Source organism: Podarcis tiliguerta, assembly GCF_965153285.1.
Source record: "Podarcis tiliguerta genome assembly, chromosome: 1".
NCBI lineage: Eukaryota > Metazoa > Chordata > Lepidosauria > Squamata > Lacertidae > Podarcis > Podarcis tiliguerta.
This window is the reverse complement of record NC_139534.1, coordinates 32,100,658-32,119,319: the sequence shown is the minus strand read 5'-3', so window position 1 is coordinate 32,119,319 and position 18,662 is coordinate 32,100,658. Positions and strand designations below refer to the sequence as shown.

Sequence of the window (18,662 nt, the reverse complement as noted above, 5' to 3'; positions counted from 1 at the left end):
TCCCATTATGTACCCTACACAACTACCTCTTCGTAAAAAAATAATTTGTAAATCAAACTTAACTTCATGCACCAATGTCAGTGTACGGTGGTACCTCAAGTTACATACGCTTCAGGTAACATACACTTCAGGTTACAGACTCCGCTAACCCAGAAATAGTGCTTCAGGTTAATAACTTTGCTTCAGGATGAGAACAGGAATTGTGCTCCGGCGGCACGGCAGCAACAGGAGGCCCCATTAGCTAAAGTGGTGCTTCAGGTTAAGAACATTTTCAGGTTAAGTATGGACCTCCGGAACGAATTAAGTACTTAACCCGAGGTACCACTGTATTAATATTAACACTCTACTATTAATGTATTGATTTGCTTTTTGTTATGCTTGCTATAATTAATGAAAAATAGCTCAACATTGATTGGAGTGCTTGATATAAAGTTCTATAGAATTTTGAATAATAATAATAATAAAACCCTTTTGCATTATGGCCACCATAATGTGTAAACATGGTCCATGTTTGGTGGGTGTCAACAGCTGGGTCACAGGTTGCTTTGCTTATTTTGCTTAGCTCCGTTGAAAGCACTCTTTTGACTAGGAAGCACGGATATAGAATACCCTGGCACTGGCTGTTTCCCAAGCAAGAGATCCTTTTTGTTTTGGTGCCTCGAGACAGAAATTTCATAGTGTTGTGATGGTGTATATTGGCGTTGTATATTAACAACTACAGCTAGGAGAAAAGTAGTATATCGAACACTCAGTTATTTAAATATTGACCCAGGTAACAGCTCTGAACAAAATGGCACTTGTAGCCATTCCACAGTTTCAGTAGGAGAGATGAGAAACAGGGCTCATTCCATCAGCTTTGCCGAAAGACCAGCTCCATAAGGCACCTCCTTTCCCTGAACTGTCACCCTTAAGAAAAAGAGGTAGGAATAGGTCGATATATATACGTGAACTATCCCTGGGTAAAGTTACTTTTCTTCTTTAAGTTCTCAACATTCTTAACCTAGCTCAAGGTTGTCATCTGAACTAGCCAGATGTTTAACTGATAATCAATCTCAGTCAGTCCATCATTTGAAACCCCAAAATGCCCCAAAATGGCAACTAAACATTCTGTTTGGCAACTGCAACTTTGGTTTAAGGAGCCATTTGGTGCCTAGTTTATATATCGGATTTTCTAACACTGAAACCAGGGCTTCATCGTCAAGCTGTCTCCAGACTAATTATGATAGCAGCACGGCAGTAAAAAAGGACTGGGGAGGAGGAAAATGGCTGCAAGCTCATCTCCTAGGGCCTTCATATTAGCACTAAGCCAAGTTTGGCTTAGTGTGATGTGCAAAGAACACCATAGTTTTGTAACACTATTTCAACAAACAATAGTTATAATGAACCATGGTTTGTCTTCGTTAGGGTGTCAAAACAAGCAGTGGTTAATTTGAACAGAAGAACAATTGGCAAACTCTGGTAATCCTACCAATTCTAATCCCATGGAATGTGCCCTCGAAGATGTACAGACTGTTTTCAATTTATATAAGGAATCAGTCAAATAAACTTCATTAGAGATCCCTTGGTTCCCTCCCCCCCATAATAAAACTGATAACTGTCCCTGGGAAATTAAATATTCAGAAAATACTATACTTTTCCGTGTATAAGACTAGGTTTTTTTTTACTCTAAAATAATGTTTAAAAAATGGGAGTTGTCTTATACACGGAGGTCATCTTCCCCCATTTTCATAAATTTGAGTCCCCAAAAATAGGGGTTGTGTTATACATTGGGGGGGCGTGTTATACACGGAAAAATACAGTATGTTAATAAAAGGATCTGGCAAACCTGCTTAGAGGAATCTGCAGAAAGTTGCCCCTGCCCTTTGTCAGTTTCAGTTAAAAAGAAATAATTCCGAACTATTATTGAAGTTTCCTTCTGTTGGTATTTGGAATCATATGAATTAGATTAGCCCCCTTCAAAATTGTAACAAAGATCAGATTGTAAGTGTAATTGTACAGGTCAGAAGAACTGTGGAAGGGTATTTTTTAAGACATTGCAGGCTTCCTAGATCAATCTGAGTACTCTTGGAGTATAGCAGGATGAGCAAAAAAGAAGAGGCTATCGATCCTGAATTTATTTCCTATGTGAAACCATTTGACTTATTTTGCTTACCAGAAACTTGGCTTATAAATATTTATACTGCCCATCTGTGAGGTTTTAGGATACTGTCTCTCTCAGCTTTTAAAGTATCCAAGTGTAGTTGTGGGAGAGGCTGATCTCAGTTCTGCAGATATTCAGATATACTGTAGACAAAATACTTTAAAATTAACAAATAATGGGCATAAATAAACTGTTAGGGAAAAATACTTCAAGAATTTATTGATTTCCCTTAAATCAATAAACCACCAAGTTAAGAAGGTTTTAAGCAAGTACTATTGTATATTGAGAAAGCATACAAAGACCAGATATTTTGTTGTTTGGGGATTTTAATGTGTAGGGATAATGAATGAATGAATGAATGAATGAATGAATGAATGAGTAACCACAAGCTTTTTAGTACAAATGGTGTAAATTTCTTAGGGTAGATTTGTGAATAAATAACTGGTGAATTCTGCATTTCATTACATATAACAGGACTGGGAAACCTCAACCCTGGGGTCTGAATGTGACCCTCCAGTCCACTGTGTCTGGCCCTTGTGACTCTCTACAGGACACAACTCTTGCTGATCCTGTTCTGTGCCCTCCTTGAATACTTTTCATGAGTAGAATGTGCCTTTGGACCATGATGATACCTCTTATTTGCCTGGATGGAGACACAGGTGTGAACAGAAACCTATAGGCATCTGTTACATCACTTAGATGGATTTTTTAAAAAGCCAATTTTGTATATTTCTCCAACAACGGGAGTGGAGTCGACTACATTCTTGTTTTGTTCAGCATTGTTTCTGAGGTAAAAAAATTAAGGGTCAAGTTCCTAGTGATCATCTTTCACAGAGGCGCGGACTTGGGCTTCAGATTGACGTCTCTCGGGCCATCATGTGCGCGCAATGTGAGATGACGTCATGTGTGTGCTACTTGCCTGCCGCCACCCACTGCTTTGCCTCTACTTGCTCTCTGACACTGCCACAGAGACTGGGCCGGGGCCTCTATTGGAGCCCGCTGTGGCCGTGGATGTGTCCTGTGGAGTTGGTGCTTATGTTGCACCATGTGATGTCACACATGTGACACGTTGGGTCACCTGGCTGGGCACCCACTGTGGAAATTTTGTGGGTGCTGAGAGACACCCGCTCCCCCCCCCCCGACCGAGATGGTGCCCATTATCTTTCACTAGGATGCACAAGGAGCAGCAACAGGTGAGCTCCCGTTGCTGTATCCCAGCTCCTGCCAACCTAGCAGTTCAAAAGCATGCAAGTCAATAAATAGGTACTGCTGCAGTGGGAAGGTAAATGGCGTTTCCTCTGGCTTCTGTCACCGTGTCTTGCTGCTTCAGTAGCAGTTTAGTCATGCTGGCCACATGACCCAGAAAACTGTCTGTGGACAAACTCCGGCTCCCTCATCCTGAAAAGCAAGATGAGCGCCACACCCCATAGTCAAATTCTACTGGACCTAACCGTCCAGGAGTCCTTTACCTTTTACCTTTATATTGAGGAAAGCTATACTGCATGGATATCGTCAGTGCAAGGTGATGGGTTTAAGAGATGACTTTATAAATAATGGCCCACTTAACCTGGCATATTAAACCATGCTTAAAACAACCTGTGATTTAGTGTGAATGAGCAGCATGCTGGTGCGCACTTCTCAAAAGTTTGCACTTCACTCCTTCCCTGTTCCTACTGCATCAGGGAGGAACTAGACTAGGGAGATTCTGGTTTGTCATTATGTACAAACCTGGGCTCATGGCTTGTTTTTTGGTTTCTGCTTGTGGCTTGTATCGAGAAAAACAAACCATGAGCCCAGGTTTGCATACAATAACATCCTGCGTGACGTGGGAGAAGTGAGACATGGTATTTTGAGCAGTGTGCACCAACACACGAAGGGGTGTTGTGTGGACAAAAGGCTCATGTATATCCAGACTTAATAAACTTGAAATCATCTGAACAACAGCATACTGGTTACTTGCAGAAAGAGGTGCATCATACTCTTGAATGATATGAGCTTGACCTGTAAATATTTATGCCAACATACTGTAGCAAGCAACATTTGTCTGAGTATAATTATTGTAAGTGTACATTAGTGAAAAGGCTTTTAGAACCCATTTAACTCTAATTTGCTTGTTATCCTAATTATTCCTAGGGTTCTGATTAGTTAGGGATGTTTTAGTGTGGGATGTCTTTACTGCTGCTTTCAAATTCATGAGATCTGAGTTATGTTCTTATCCTGTTGTCTTATAGGTAAGTTGCTTAGATCACTTTCTCCTCCATTAATATGCAACTTTCCTTAGTAGACGAGCCACATTTTTGAACAGAGATCTTGAATTCAAGTAGCATCTCATCTCAGAAGTTTTAAAGATGTTTTACTAGTCCTGGAACTGCTACTGATTACTTATATGCAACCCAGTGACAACTTCTTTTAAGGATGAGGAATTGAGGCAGAAGCTGATAGAATCACTTTTGATTTGCACAGGCTAATAGAGGCCAATCTGTTCTCTCCGTGTTGTGCACATTCTTATAATCAAATTTTCTGCCATAGTGATAGATGTGAGCTTGTGCATGCCTATCTGGTGTGCCATAGACACATTAGAATATCAGTGGTACAGCAGTGAGGAAAGCATTGCCATGAACACTGAAACAAATACTGGCTTTCAGGCTTCATGAAGTGATAAACACTGCTGTCCTTCCAGCTGATGCAAATATTAGTTCTGTAAGTAAAGGTAAATTAAGTGTGCTGTAGATTTAGCAATCTTGTTTCGAATTCACAGCTCCTGAAAGACCAAGCTAAGCAATATATAGGGGAAACGAAACATTGGCTTCCTACATTTTAAATGTAGATGCTAGAAAGTTGTGCAGATACCCCTTAAGTATGTATTTATTTATTATTTATTTATTTATTTATTTATTTTTCAGTTTTAAATTTAGCAATGATAATCTTTACCTTTACCTTTAATCTTCCTTTATATTTGTATCCTTCATTTTGACTTCCCTCTACTCCTTCTCTGGTTACATAGAGAAACCGTTTAATTAAACTGCACCTCCCCCCTTGACATCTTTTTTTAATTATAATTCTATCTACTCCACCCCACCCCACCCACAAAATCACCTTTAACTGCTTGGTTTTATATTAAACCTGCTAATGCGTTTAATTGTTTACAATAGTTCTTTAAATCAATGAAACTTGCCCATTCTTCAATGTCTGGAAAAATCTGGACATATGGCAACCCATATCAGAAGTGGTGATTTTGGCGATTTTGGGGGAAGGGAGCTCTAAAACTTCTTTTTGTGATTTCACAAAATAAAACTCCCAACAAGTTTGGCCAAAAAAAGCTCAACAACTTGAATACATGGCTACTGTATTTTAGAGACCAGGGGCTTATGCACAGTCTTCAAGTAATCATCATTTTAATGGCTGACATTCTAACATCCATTAAATTTATTTTATGGATGGCTGTTACATGATGTATAATGGATGTTTGTTTGTTCTGAAGTCTGACCTTGTCTATAAATGCCAGTAAAAAGATTTAAACCCTTCAACACAAATAATATACTCAACACCATTTTATTGTGCATGTACAAAGCTTATTAGAGGATTAATTGGAACCATTAACATTCATTTTCCTTCTGATGGAAGTTTGCAGCCAGATAACTGTACTGTCATATGTTAATAACACTGAACTTTACTTATGTGAATCTGTCAATTTTCTAAAAAGATAGGAGATGGAGATATTTCATCTGGGCTCATTTAGATGTCTGGGAGAAATGTTTAGAAACCAAAATATTCCTAGAAGCCAACAAAAAATGTCTAGGTGTTTGGGCAATTAGCTCTCTTGAATTTTTCTAGCCTTGGGGGCTATTTCTTGTGGAAGAAAAGGGGGTGGGGAGTATTTTACCATTGGATCAAAGAATAATTGTCTGTTCTGTTTGTGTCAAGCAAGTAACATATGTAGCTTCATGAACTCTTTTGGTTCAACACACTTTGCTCTAACACAAGGCCAAACAGATCTCATTCTTATAATAATCACCACACCTTTAGGTTGCCCAGGTCTGTGAGGGCTGTTGGGAATTAACCAGCTGTGAAGAGTAAAATTGACTGTCATATTGACTTTTCTAAACTTGGGTGGCTTTTACAGCCTCCTTCTTACACCTCTCCTCAACTTTTGAAATAAAATGATGTGGTTTAAGCTTAATAAACAACCGAGGAGCAAGTGAACTAATAAGCAGATTTATCCTAGAAATCAGAACAGAAACGTGACTGGACTAAAAAGGCAGACGAAAGGACATTCTAACCAATACTGACTTGGCACAGATATTGAATTGCCAGATGGACTTGGCTTCCAAATGTTGATTCTCAGCTGGCATAGACTGTTGGCAACATGCATCCAAGTTGGCCAGTCCAAACAAGACACATACCTCTGTTAGAAAAACTTAAGTATAGGCTTTTTAAATACATGGTAATCGATAGCAGAAGGCAAGCTGGGGCAACAGCACTCACCTGACCTCCAGTCAGTTGCGTCACTGCTGTTTACCACTGCAAAAACATTGTGATGACCTCTTCTTCTACCTTGGTAAGCAGCAACAGTGAAAGGATGGGAGGTTAGGTGAGCACTTCTGCCACACTTCTGAGAATACTATTACAGTCCACGTGTGACAGAAGAGCTACCTCTACAACTAGGCTAGGAAACCTGTGGGCCTTAGATGTTGCTGGAATACATACAACTTCCTTAATCCCTGACCTTTGGCCAAGCCTGCTAGGGCTGATGGGAACTGGAGCCCAACATTATCTAGATGACTGCAGGTTAGCACTCCTCCAGAATTTGTTCGAAGTTGTAATTAAAAGGTGATTTGTAGAAAGGGTTCAGTACTGAATGTGATCCAGGGAAGGGAGTTCCATTAGCACTGTTGCCCAGGGGAACATCTGATGGAACTCAAAGCGAAACACACGGCGGCAGGCAGGGGCTATAGAAGAATGGACTCAGAACCTGCTTGGCCATGTACAAGTTCTCTAATAATTAAGTAACTGCCCCGCAATTTTTTTGGAATCTTCTGCTTTTGATTATGGCCTTTGTTTCCACACTACTCCTATAAAGTTTAAAGAGCAAACACCCAAAGCGACAAAACATTTGCGAATGGAGTTCAGTATTATATGCAGAGTAGTTGTTTTTTAAAAAATTACAATGTTTTTTTCTAATATTACCTTGAAATAGATTTGTAGCAGCAGGAACTGGTGGTGTAATTTTATGGGAGAAAAATGTATAGTCGCCCAATTTTCGGTTGCATTGAGATATGTTCTTGATAGCTTCTAGGGTAAAGAAAACCCCAAAACATCCTAATTCCTTTATTGAGCTCCACAAGAGAGAGGGGGGGAGAGAAAAAGAGAGGTAGTTGAGTGGCACATGGTAACTGCATTTGCAAACACTGATTCCTGAGATGGATGGATGATGGAAGTCTTCTCATCTTGGGAAACAGGAATGAGCAGCTGATGTACGTATAAGGAGAATGCTTTTTCCAAAAACCTCTACCGTTGACACCATTCAGCAGCCTATGACTTGGCCTGCACAGAGGTGAACAAGTGAAAGCTATTCAGCCCTTGCATATCATTTCAAAGTATGACCCTTATTTAAGGAACTAGTTGCCAACCTGGCCTGTGAACCTTTTGCACAGAGGCTGCCATATTTCTTCCCTTGTAAAACACCTCACTCCAGTGATTATGGTAGTGAATCATAAACTGCTTTCAAGCCATAAAAACTTAGTATGTGTACCTTGGCACATTCAGCTGTATGCTAAAGTGACATTAATCCTACTAGGCCATATTTTTCGGTAACTAAGCACCCTCAGGCTAACTTTTGAGGAGCCTTTAAGGGGTGGTAAGCAAGTCCTTGCTCATGGATGTGTACTGATTTTTCAGATGACTTACTAATAGGAAAAGGGGTTTTGTTTCTTATTTTTAGTTCACTTTAATTCCTTTATTTGCTTTGAGATGTGTGGACCAATATATTTCTTTTATCCTACCCACAGCACATACAGATATCTATCTATCTATCTATCTATCTATCTATCTATCATCTATCTATCTATCTATCTATATATCATTTTAAAATTCTTTTTCTTTTTAATTACAGGAGCTCCAGTTTCAAAGGCTCACCAGAGAGCTTGAGGTGGAAAGGCAGATTGTTGCCAGTCAGTTAGAAAGATGCAGGCTTGGAGCAGAATCCCCGAGCATTGCAAGCACAAGGTACACATCCTGGAGTCTTTAATTCCCAAACTGTCATTTATGTACTTGTAACAAACATTTATTTCATCGCACTTTGTGCAATCTCAGATTCTCTTTTAATGTGTGAGCATTGTGTATTTGTCACTGATTGATGTTACAGTTATTTTTGCGAATGGCTACTTGAGATTCTTGGATTTTATCAGTGCTTTTTCCCCCCTTAAAAAATGTTTAGGGGTACTCTCATTTTCCTATGCATATTGAAATACTGCCCCTCAATGAGGCCAAACTTAGATTCACAAAATGTTTAGGGGTATGCGTCCCGTCCCCCCAGAAAAAAAGCACTGGATTTTATACTGTGGGACCTTTGGTTGCTTGATTACTCTCCAGATGGTCAACCCAACAAACAATGAATGTATGCTTGGGTGGCTGCAGTTAACCATTTATGGAGAAGTAACTTTCCGCTGTGTGCAGGTTCTCGTTTAGTAAGCTGATCATCAGAATCCTTTTACGTGTGAGAATTTTACCATTTCTCTCCTTCCCTAGATTTCTGATTTATAGGATCAGATACATTAGTAAAATACCTTTTGACACTTTTCTGGGTGTCCCTTGGTGAAAAGGACTATGGTACTGGCGCTGTGTTTACACCACATCAACCTTGCTGTCATTTCACCCCTTTCCTTCCTGGTAAGCACCCTGCCCCACTAACTGTCTTCCTCTGCTTTTCTCCTGCCATCTCCTTTGGAGTAAGGACCCCCAAACTGCAGGCAGCATCCCAGCATGAGCAAGAGACTTATGAAGTAGAGCACTCCTCTTCAATGGCTCCCTGCCCCTCCTCAGATACACTGGAGCTGTCACTTACGTGGATTTCATTTATGTGATTATAGCTTTATGTGGGCTGCTGAAAAATAAATGAAAAGGAAGAAAGAGGCAGGAGAGCCTTGCTTGATAGGCTCTGGAGGTTCTCATGAAATCTCGCAGGACCATCGGAGATCTCACGGGAACCTCCCAGAACCTGGTAAGAAGGCCAAGGGCTTAAAAGATCTTTCCACATAGAGATTTCCCAGCACAAAAATAGCTTTTAGGCCCTCCATCTTGTTTGCTGGGCTCAGTGATGTCACATGAGTTTTTGCAAGATCTAGGATGGCAGGGGCAGTTCCAGTTCCAGAAGTTCTGATTTTGTATGATTTTGCCTTTGCAAGCGATCTTGTGATCATCTGGCTGACAAAATTTGAAATCATAATATTGGACTGGATCAACCTCTTTTATTCATCCAGAAGGCAGTTCAAGTTTGGTTTGGGCCTGGAATTAAAATGTGTCAGTTATTCTCCTGGAAAACAGAAGCTGTACAGATGCCTCCACGTACGTGGAGAAGGGGCAATGCCTTAAAGTGTTCTGTTCTGTTATATCCACAATTTAAACAATAAGCAAAAAGCAAAAAAAAATAAGAGTGGTTTGGGAAACACATCCAGATCGGTGGGGTACAATTATTATTATTATTATTAAATGTGTGGCAAATGTGTGAAAAAATAGAGCTAGTTCTCAAAAGCAGTTCTGGATTGCTTAATGAATGGATGATACAGTATTTTGAAGATGTCCAGGTTCCTTTTCATCCTTGGAAATAATAAATTCCAATGCATGGAAGGTCAATATTGGGTAGCTTAGACAAAGAGAAGGCTTTTTTAGTGGATGTGCTAGTGTGCTTTCTTTGGCATAGCTGCTTCTGCTTCAGAGAGGTCCTGCTGGCATTGGTGTTATCTTTCAGGTGTCATATTTTGCCTTTGCTACTTGCTTTATTCTGTTGTGTTAAGATCCTTAAAACTGGTGTGTTGGCTTTTTGTTTTTTAATGTGAGCCACCTTGAGCAACTTATTTGAGAAGACCAGATAGAAATACGTAGGTTAAAAAAAAAAAAATCAATTATAGAACCATACCCGGAAGTGCTGGATGGTAATTTCTGCCTGGAGGTCATAGAATCATAGAGTTGGAAGGAACTCTGAGGATCATCTAGTCCACCCAGCTTGCAATGCATGAATATGTAGCTGTCCCATACCAGGATCGAACCTGCAACCTTGGCTTTATCAGCACCAACCAAGCTATCCACATGCACCTCTGCCTTCAGTCAGCCAAAACATGCTTCACAATCAAAGTGTGGAGTTTACACTAGTTCATACTAGCTTCACACCATCATAAGATTACTGTTGTAATCAAGTCAGAGAGACAAGTCCACAACAAAGTTTTGTGGAGGTTGTCCTGTATAAACTGGAGGGAGGGGCAGGGGAGGCACAGCAAAATAGGACCTCAAATAGTCAGAACACAACACTGCACTGAAGCTAAAATAGATGGAACAAACAAAAGCAACTTGGGTTCTCATGAGTTAGAATGTACTTATTGCTTTCTTGGTGCTTTCCATGTATTCCTGTTGTTCCTATAATGCAATATTACACTTTATACCTATCAACATCTGCAACAAACAAGTGATACTGATCATTCTTGTTTAATAGGTGGCTGTCCAGATAATTAAGGTAATAGAGGCTTAGGAAAAATCATTAGCAGGAAAATTAAATCAATTTTTCATGCATGTATTTTATGTAACCTGTCAAAAATTCAGAAGCGGCTATTTTTCTAGCCAAGCACCTAGCTGCTCACCTAGTGGCAAGATTTCCATAATCACTGGAAAGAGTGGCACAATGTAGAGTTTAAAGAAGAAATGAAAGGCTGAAATGTTCATGTTTAGGTTTGATAACTGGGTGGCTGGCATAAAACGAAAATAGCCCAATGTGCACAAGTCGCTGCCCACTACGTATTCCTTTCATTACGCATGTGATCTCTTTGAGTTTTCAATCAATGGAGTTACTAAGTGTGCAAGAGATTGAAAAGCATCTTAGAATGATGTCCACACACACAGGACAGATGATAAATATGCATATACAACACCATATTTTGTTCAGTTGTATTGCATGTGAAATTAGTGGAGATAATGGTGACATTTGGATAATCACTCTGGTGCTTAATAAGCAGAGAAATGAATGAGCCTTTTGCCTACACATGCAGTCCCTTCATTCCTCCTTTTCTGTGAGCTGCAGTTATAACAATATGTTTCTAATTGGTTGCAGTTTCCTGCTTCATACAAACTGGGAAACTATGGTTACCAGCTCCAGAATAAGCCAGGATGTCAAATCATGTTCTAAATTTGATTTAATATTAAACCAACTTCAATTAATGGCTTCATATCCTAGCTTGCTCCAGAGCAGACAATTATAGTTTCCTGGTTCAGACAAAATAAGAAATTATGGTTAGAGGCTTCCTGGTTTAATTGCAATTTACATGAATGGTCTGTTGGAATGGGCAAAACACTTGTTTATATCTAGACTTATTAAGCCTAAATAATCACCTGAACTGGGTCACTGTCCATTAATTTTTGTCTCCTTGTTAGCATATTTCATGTCTTCTTCACCATTTGACGGCATTAATCTGTAAGAGTGTTTGAAAAATCACATGTCGATTTGTGAATATTTTCCTATAATATATAATACAGTAAGTAATGGAAGGAACGGGCCAGAGGGAAACCGTTAAGTGAGATGTATCTTGGAAATTTGTCAGCAGCAATTTGGCTCTAAATCTTGTTGGTCAACATTTTCTCCAGGATGAGTGCTTGCTAGGCTGTATACATCTTAATATATTTTTCTAGCTCTAGCACATCTTTTGGATTGGGGGGGGGGGGACTCGCTACCACATAATTTGAGATTTATATTTGGAGGAAGATGAATAAATAACACGAAGGGTTCTTTTACAATTTCAAATGCATACTGTGGATTGGACAGTTCATTAAATATTCTCATCCCCACCAAATCAGTCCTAAACACTTAGAGCGGTTACATACAAAAAGAAACAGCCTGTCTTGGTTAGAAGCGTATCCGGGGGCCTTTAGGGCCAGATGTCTCCGGAAGCTGGAATCTGCTGGAGCAAATGCCTCCTTAGTTACAATTTGAAGCTAAACACAGCATCACAATGCAATCAAATGGTACATCTCATAAACTAGCCTGTAGGAGGTACTACTTCACACTGGTGTAGTGAATGGTGACCAAGATGTATAACTTTAAAAGAGGATTGGACAGATGGAGGATAAGGCTATGTTATTCCTCCAATGTCCGAGGTAGTATGCTGGAAATCACAAGTGCGGGAGCGTTCTGTTGCACTTATTTCCTACAAATTGTGCTACACGCTCTTGGCAAACTGCTTAACTGATTGGATATTCACAACACCTATTCTGTTTGGTAGGCCTCGCTCTCAATGATGTATATAATTTTTTTAAAAAATAAGATTGTGTACCACCCTTCATCCAAAACACAGAAACATTTTAATTACTCCCATGGAACCTGTGTTTAAGACATTCAGTGGTATGCTTGAAATCAAAAGCAGATTTGATGCACAACTATCAGGGAAATCAGTCTTTGCTACATTGCCTTTTAAATATGTTCAAATGACAGTTAGTTTTCTGGGTTTGAGTAGATGCTGTACAGCAGCCTTCCCAATCTGGTGACCTCCAGATGGTTTGACCGGCAACTCCCATCATCCCTGACCCAAATGTGTGCAGCTTATGGAGGTTGTAGTACAGCAACATCTGAAGAGCCACTGATTGAGGAAGGCTGCTCTTAATAGTATCATACAGTGGTAGAAACAACATTTGAGATCCGCTGTGTATAAAGGTAATAGGTAACACAACAGGTTGCAGTGAAGAACCAGGGAATCCGTATTCTTCTTTGCCAACTAGCATTAGACATCACTTCTGAAATGTCTCAACTTATGGCTCAGACATTTGACTCACTCTTCCATTACAGTCACTCGAGCCTCTAATTCTCCCCCAGTGAATTAAGCAAGTGCTGGCAAGGAAGCAATAGCAGTGTCCAATGGCACCCTTTGCACCTCATCAGCCACAGGTCTAAATAATTAGGGAGTGTGAGATTGCAGCACTAGTTTTTTAACTCCTATTGTAGCCCTCTTTCAGTCACTAAACATGTTTTTATTTGTAATGCATTTCTAAAATAGATATAGTCAGGCTTCCTCAAACTCGGCCCTCCAGATGTTTTTGGCCTACAACTCCCATGATCCCTAGCTAGCAGGACCAGTGGCCAGGGATGATGGGAATTGTAGTCTCAAAGCATCTGGAGGGCCGCTTTTGAGGAAGCCTGGATATAGTCATAAGAGCTTTGGTTATACCTTTGCTCGGTTTCTGATGCACTCACTGCCCCCCCCCCCCGGTGCATATCTCAAATCTTGAATTTGGCAATTAAGCAGGTGTCCAGGCATCTGCTTACAAAAGGCCACATCCTCTGAGGCTCTTCTTGCTAGGACACTTCACAGCTTACATCCCCTTCCCCTGGCTTTCACTCTGCTGTGGTATGGAGGAGTCAAGAAACAGTAGGCATTTTGCCTTCTTTGAACCTCAGAAGCAAGAAGCAAGAGACCCTATTGCGCCTTTTACATGTGCCAGAGGGAAAGGGATGTGCAGCAAGTCCTGGGTACTAAGCCAAGCAAATTTCTGTGGACTATTGCTTTTCCTGAGTTGCTTCATATTTTATAAATGTGAATCGTATATGAGTCTTAATAATATTTCAGCAGCTGTATTTGAACTTCAACTCCTGAAAGTTATTGTACTTTAACTCTTGAAGATAGTGACCATAGCTATTTGCTGCTGTATGCATCAGGCATACAAAATATGTACAAACAGATTCAAAGCAGGCGGCCAGGGACTGTTCTTGTTCATCAGTGCTTACATTGCATATACACATACTAGGAGTGGAAGAGTCCAAACATAGCAAACTTTTGACTAAAGGCTAGACTTTTGCTTAAAGCCTGAATGCTACCTGTGCTGCAGCCTCTGGGGCTGATAAATAGTAGGCTCGCTTCCAAACACCCTGTTGCAGCCAGGTTTGAGCATGATGATTGCTCTTCTTATCACCCAGTTACCCTTTCCTTGAAACTAATATCCAGTGTCGTTCTGTATGTGGATGTTCAATTTTGAGTCCTTTGGGCTAATGGCCACCTTCCACAAAATGTCTCCAATTCCCCCTTTACAGCTGTCTATGGTCTGTTGCATGCATCAACAAAGGACCGCTCACTCAAAAATAGTGAGGTCTGGAAAAACCCTAGACGGTTTAGGTCTTAGTAAAGTAGTTTATTATGTGTCCCCACCCCCCACTATTCTCTTCCACCTCTGAGTGTTCCTCAGAGAAGCCCCTTTTTTTACCTTTCTTGGACAATGTCATGCTTTATTGGATTCCATCGAGCCCAATGAAGCCGTTTCGCTTCCCTTTTCTGTATCTTGTGATTGTCCTCAGCGCACGCTATTTTTTCCCTGATCTCAAGTCTCCCAGCAACCCAAGATTTGTAAAGGAGTAGTTAGATTGGTTTTGGAGCCAGCTTTCAAGCCTTCCATCTCTGAAACTTCCCCATGTTTCATCGATGGTTGGATTGAAATGAAATGTAATGGCCTATATGCTCATTTACGCAAAGACACAATAAATGTTCTTAGCTAATATCAGAAAAGGGTTGTCTCTTAAGCCAAGTGTGCTGGTCACAGATTGAAATATAAAGTCTTGTATGAAAGCTTATAGGTTTTATTGTTATTGTTATTGTTATTATTATGCTTGCTTTAAAAGAGGAAGTATAGGAAGAGTACAGTAAACACCTGGCCAGTTCCAGCCAGTGAATACTGGAGAAGTACATCTCTAGAAGTGCAGTTTATTTGGAGCAGTTCACCGAAGCAGAGCTCTTGAAGCAGCCATTTTTAATTACTTCTACTCATTGCCATTCTGTTCACAAACATTTTATGCCACAAGTCAATTTCCTCTGGGATGTAAAAATCCAAATTGTAATGGTCCCCACCAGCTGGAATTAAAAATGTATATCTAAATCTCCTGTAGAGCATTTATGCTTTAGGTAATTTACCCAGTGTTCCTATTAAACTGAAGCATTCAAGCTGGCTGCAACAAACCTAATACTGTGGCATTATGAAGAATTCAGACTGAATAGCTTCCAAAACTAGTGGGGTAGTTTATTTTGTTATTTGTAGCCGATCATTTCTTGTTCCACACCAATAAAAACAGAACATTATTTTGATTTATATTGGAAGTAAAGAACTCCTGCAGTAGGCCAGTGAAGTGTTAAACTCAATAAATTGAGTACTGTATTTGGAAAGATCCAAAAACTGAATACCTCAGCTGTCTCTGTGTGTATTGGTTGAAAAAGTTCTAGCCAGACATTCAGCATATTATCTGAATGCTTGACATACCTGAATGTATACCTTAATGTAGTGGGGTTTGGTCCAGTGAATATACCCATCATCTGAATATCTTCATCCTTCTGAAAAGCATTTTGTTAATGTGTTATGTTATTGGGGAATTATTTTTGTTTGTTTGTTTGTTTGTTTGTTTGTTACTGTTATTTATTAAATTTGTATACCACCATCTGAACATGACAGAGAGGTTCACAACACAAAAATACAAAATGAAAACTACAATTAAATAAAAAACCAATAACCTTTATGCCCCTAAAAACAGATTTAAAAGGCCATAGATGGTTTAATCAGCCAAAGGCCTGGTTATGGACAGATGTTTTTGTCTGGCGCCTAAAGACATGGGATGAAAAGGCCAAATCATGAAGGCTTTTTAGACAGTCTAATGCATATCACAATATATAGGTCCTATGCTTCTATAAATCTGCATAAAGAACTTCCCCACACCACAGGGCCTCTATATTGAGCTATGCAACATGGACCAGGGTTGCATAGATTTATTGATTTGAAATGCTTCTAGCCCAGCCTTCATCTATAAAGATTCCAGAGCAGTGTGCATATACTAAAATAAAATTTAAAAATATAATGCAATTAAATCTAAAGATACCATCATTATAAAACAACAACAACAACCTAGATGAACAAAGCAGAACAAAAAACAAAATCTCAAATGTTAAAATGCCTGGGTGAATAAGAGAATTTTGACATGGCACCAAAATGAATGTAATGCTTTGCACCAGTTGTACCATTACAAGGAAGACAGGACACCACCACAGAGAAGGTTGTGCCACCACAGAGGTGGTTCTATCCTTCATTGATGCATAACAAACTTCACCCAGAGACACAGAAAGGTAGTATAGGGTGAGGTGCTCCTTCAAGTATTTGGGTGCCAAGTCATTTAAGGCTTCAAAGGTAAGCTACCAGAAACTTGAACGGACTTGGAAGCAAACAGACTCCTTAGTAAGGAGGAGCATCCTGTACCAGCCCAATGGGGAATCCCCTTAAGGGATCTTAAAGGGCAACACTTTCTGTACAGCAGCGCAATCAGGGGCTGGTAGCCAAAACTTGTAGCTTGGAGTTGTACTGGATTCAGCCTTGTCACTGAATGCTCAGGGGAACTCAGTGTCATGGAGTGCCTTTCAACCAGCTTCAGCAGCTACAACCATTTCTGGACATGAGTAGTCTTGCCACAGTTATCCGCAGTCTAGTAACTTCCCAAAGGGATCACTGTGGGGCTACCCTTGAAGACAACCTAAAAGCTTCAATTAGTGCAAAATGTGGCAGTAGGACATTAAGTGATATAGTTGGAAGGAATCATAACATCAGTTCCGAAAGATCTACATGGCAGACCCAAGTGAGTTGGAAGGGTACAGGAGCAGGCAGAAATGACGACATACACAAACTGGTGTTGGATCAAATTAGGGCACAATTTTATTGATCACAGTGCAAAAGGTTTGGCACAGGCATTGGCCTCCACACGATCAACAACCAGCACACCTGCTGGTTGATGACTGTAGTTTGACAGCCGGGGTTGACCATTGTTGAGGTTCACCATGGCGTGAACTGCTTGTGGCAGAGCTTATCCAGTCACTGGTGAGAGGCATTGTGGTTTGATGCCCAAGCATACCTTCCTTTTCACCAGACACATTGACCCATCCAAACGATTCCAGCCCCTCCTTTCCATACAGTGGTACCTCTGGTTATGAACTTAATTCGTTTCGGAGGTCTGTTCTTAACCTGAGGCGCACTTTCGCTAATGGGGCCTCCCGCTGCCGCCACATGATTTCTGTTCTCATCCTGAGGTAAAGTTCTTAACCCGAGGTACTACTTCCGGGTTAGCGGAGTCTGTAACCTGAAGTGTTTGTAACCCGAGGTGTTTGTAACCCAAGGTACCACTGTATTTCCTTTCTGACTGAGTCATTGTTTCGTGGCTACTGAACATGCTCAACCCTCTCTGGGCTGTTTTGGGATTCCCCCCCTCTTAGGGATTTTTGAGGCCATTTTTTATTTCTGTTTCTGCAAACCTTTGCCCTCCCCCGCAGGCTGCAGTGCCTTCCTCTTGGTTGTGAATTGTGCCATTTTAGACAGCACTTACCCTTGAACTTTGCAAATAGAGGAAGTGATATTCGTTCATACTCCATCGTGTAGTAACAATAAAAATTACTTTCCCTATCAATTCAGCAATCTAGATACCATGTAAGTGAGTATTAAGGTAATTTCGAAAAGCAGTGTGTATATATCCTTTGGAAATTCTCTTTTTAATACGTCTATTAAAATATTTTTGCCGATTTTCAGAATTAATTGGTTGTGTCTTTAGCATTAAATGGGATATGTTTGGCTAAGAAATTTTGTTCATTTTCTAAAGGTTAATGAGGTGTTCTTTATTATATATGCCTTCTCCACTGTCATTCCAGCCCCGAAGCCTGCCATTGTACTATAATCCATCTAAATGTATTTTAGCATACACATCCCATTTGTTTTATACAGTATTCATTAAGTGACTGTTGCACTTATTACATTTTTATATGAATTACATAAGCTGTTTTTTCCAGTCTGTGAGTTTTATGGGGCGGAAGAGGAAGAAAGGGGCAGCTGTTAGCCTTTAAAATAGGCCTGTTTTTATCGTCAGGGACAAGCATCTGATGGGCTGCCTAAGCAAACATTACAGCTTTGGTTTTCAGGTTATGGGTCAGGACCTACAAGGGGTTGTGTCATGACCTAAGATTGTACCATTCCACTAGTTCTGAAGCGGAGGTGGAAAGCATGTAGTGTGTGCCCCCCCCCCCACATGTTGGTAGAATCCAGCTACATTGGTCACAGTCCAACATGTGCCAATGATAAGTTCCCCATCCCTTTTTTAAAAGGGTCTTTTTTCAGAGGTTAAAGGAGACGTGAAAAACAATGGACACATTATTATTATTTTAAATAAAGAGGATCTCATGTTGTAATTGGGGGTGAACTGTGTTCCTGGATTTGAAAATGACTGTTTTATATAGCAAATGAGTCAGCAAATGAAATGACCTGG

At 40.2% G+C, this 18,662-nt stretch overlaps 1 protein-coding gene and 1 long non-coding RNA gene across 17 annotated transcripts in view; one reads left to right on the top strand and one right to left on the bottom strand.

Annotated features, from left to right (window-relative positions):
• Positions 1 to 18,662, top strand: part of PKP4 (plakophilin 4) — an 89,564-nt gene that overhangs the window by 30,275 nt on the left and 40,627 nt on the right. For all 15 annotated transcript variants that reach the window (XM_083406345.1, XM_083406343.1, XM_083406340.1 and 12 more), the window contains exon 3: positions 8,253 to 8,365. In XM_083406345.1, coding sequence (XP_083262471.1) covers positions 8,253 to 8,365 — 113 coding nt within the window. The remainder of the gene's footprint in view (positions 1 to 8,252; positions 8,366 to 18,662) is intronic.
• LOC310664944 lies at positions 737 to 14,667 on the bottom strand. Of its 2 annotated transcripts, none has more exons than XR_014505122.1 (5): positions 12,220 to 14,667; positions 11,735 to 11,814; positions 7,328 to 7,432; positions 2,153 to 2,283; positions 737 to 906 (listed from the first exon to the last, which is right to left on the bottom strand). It is a non-coding gene; the product is annotated as an uncharacterized lncRNA (long non-coding RNA). The 2 variants fall into 2 exon arrangements; XR_014505123.1 differs by having other exon boundaries at positions 12,224 to 14,667.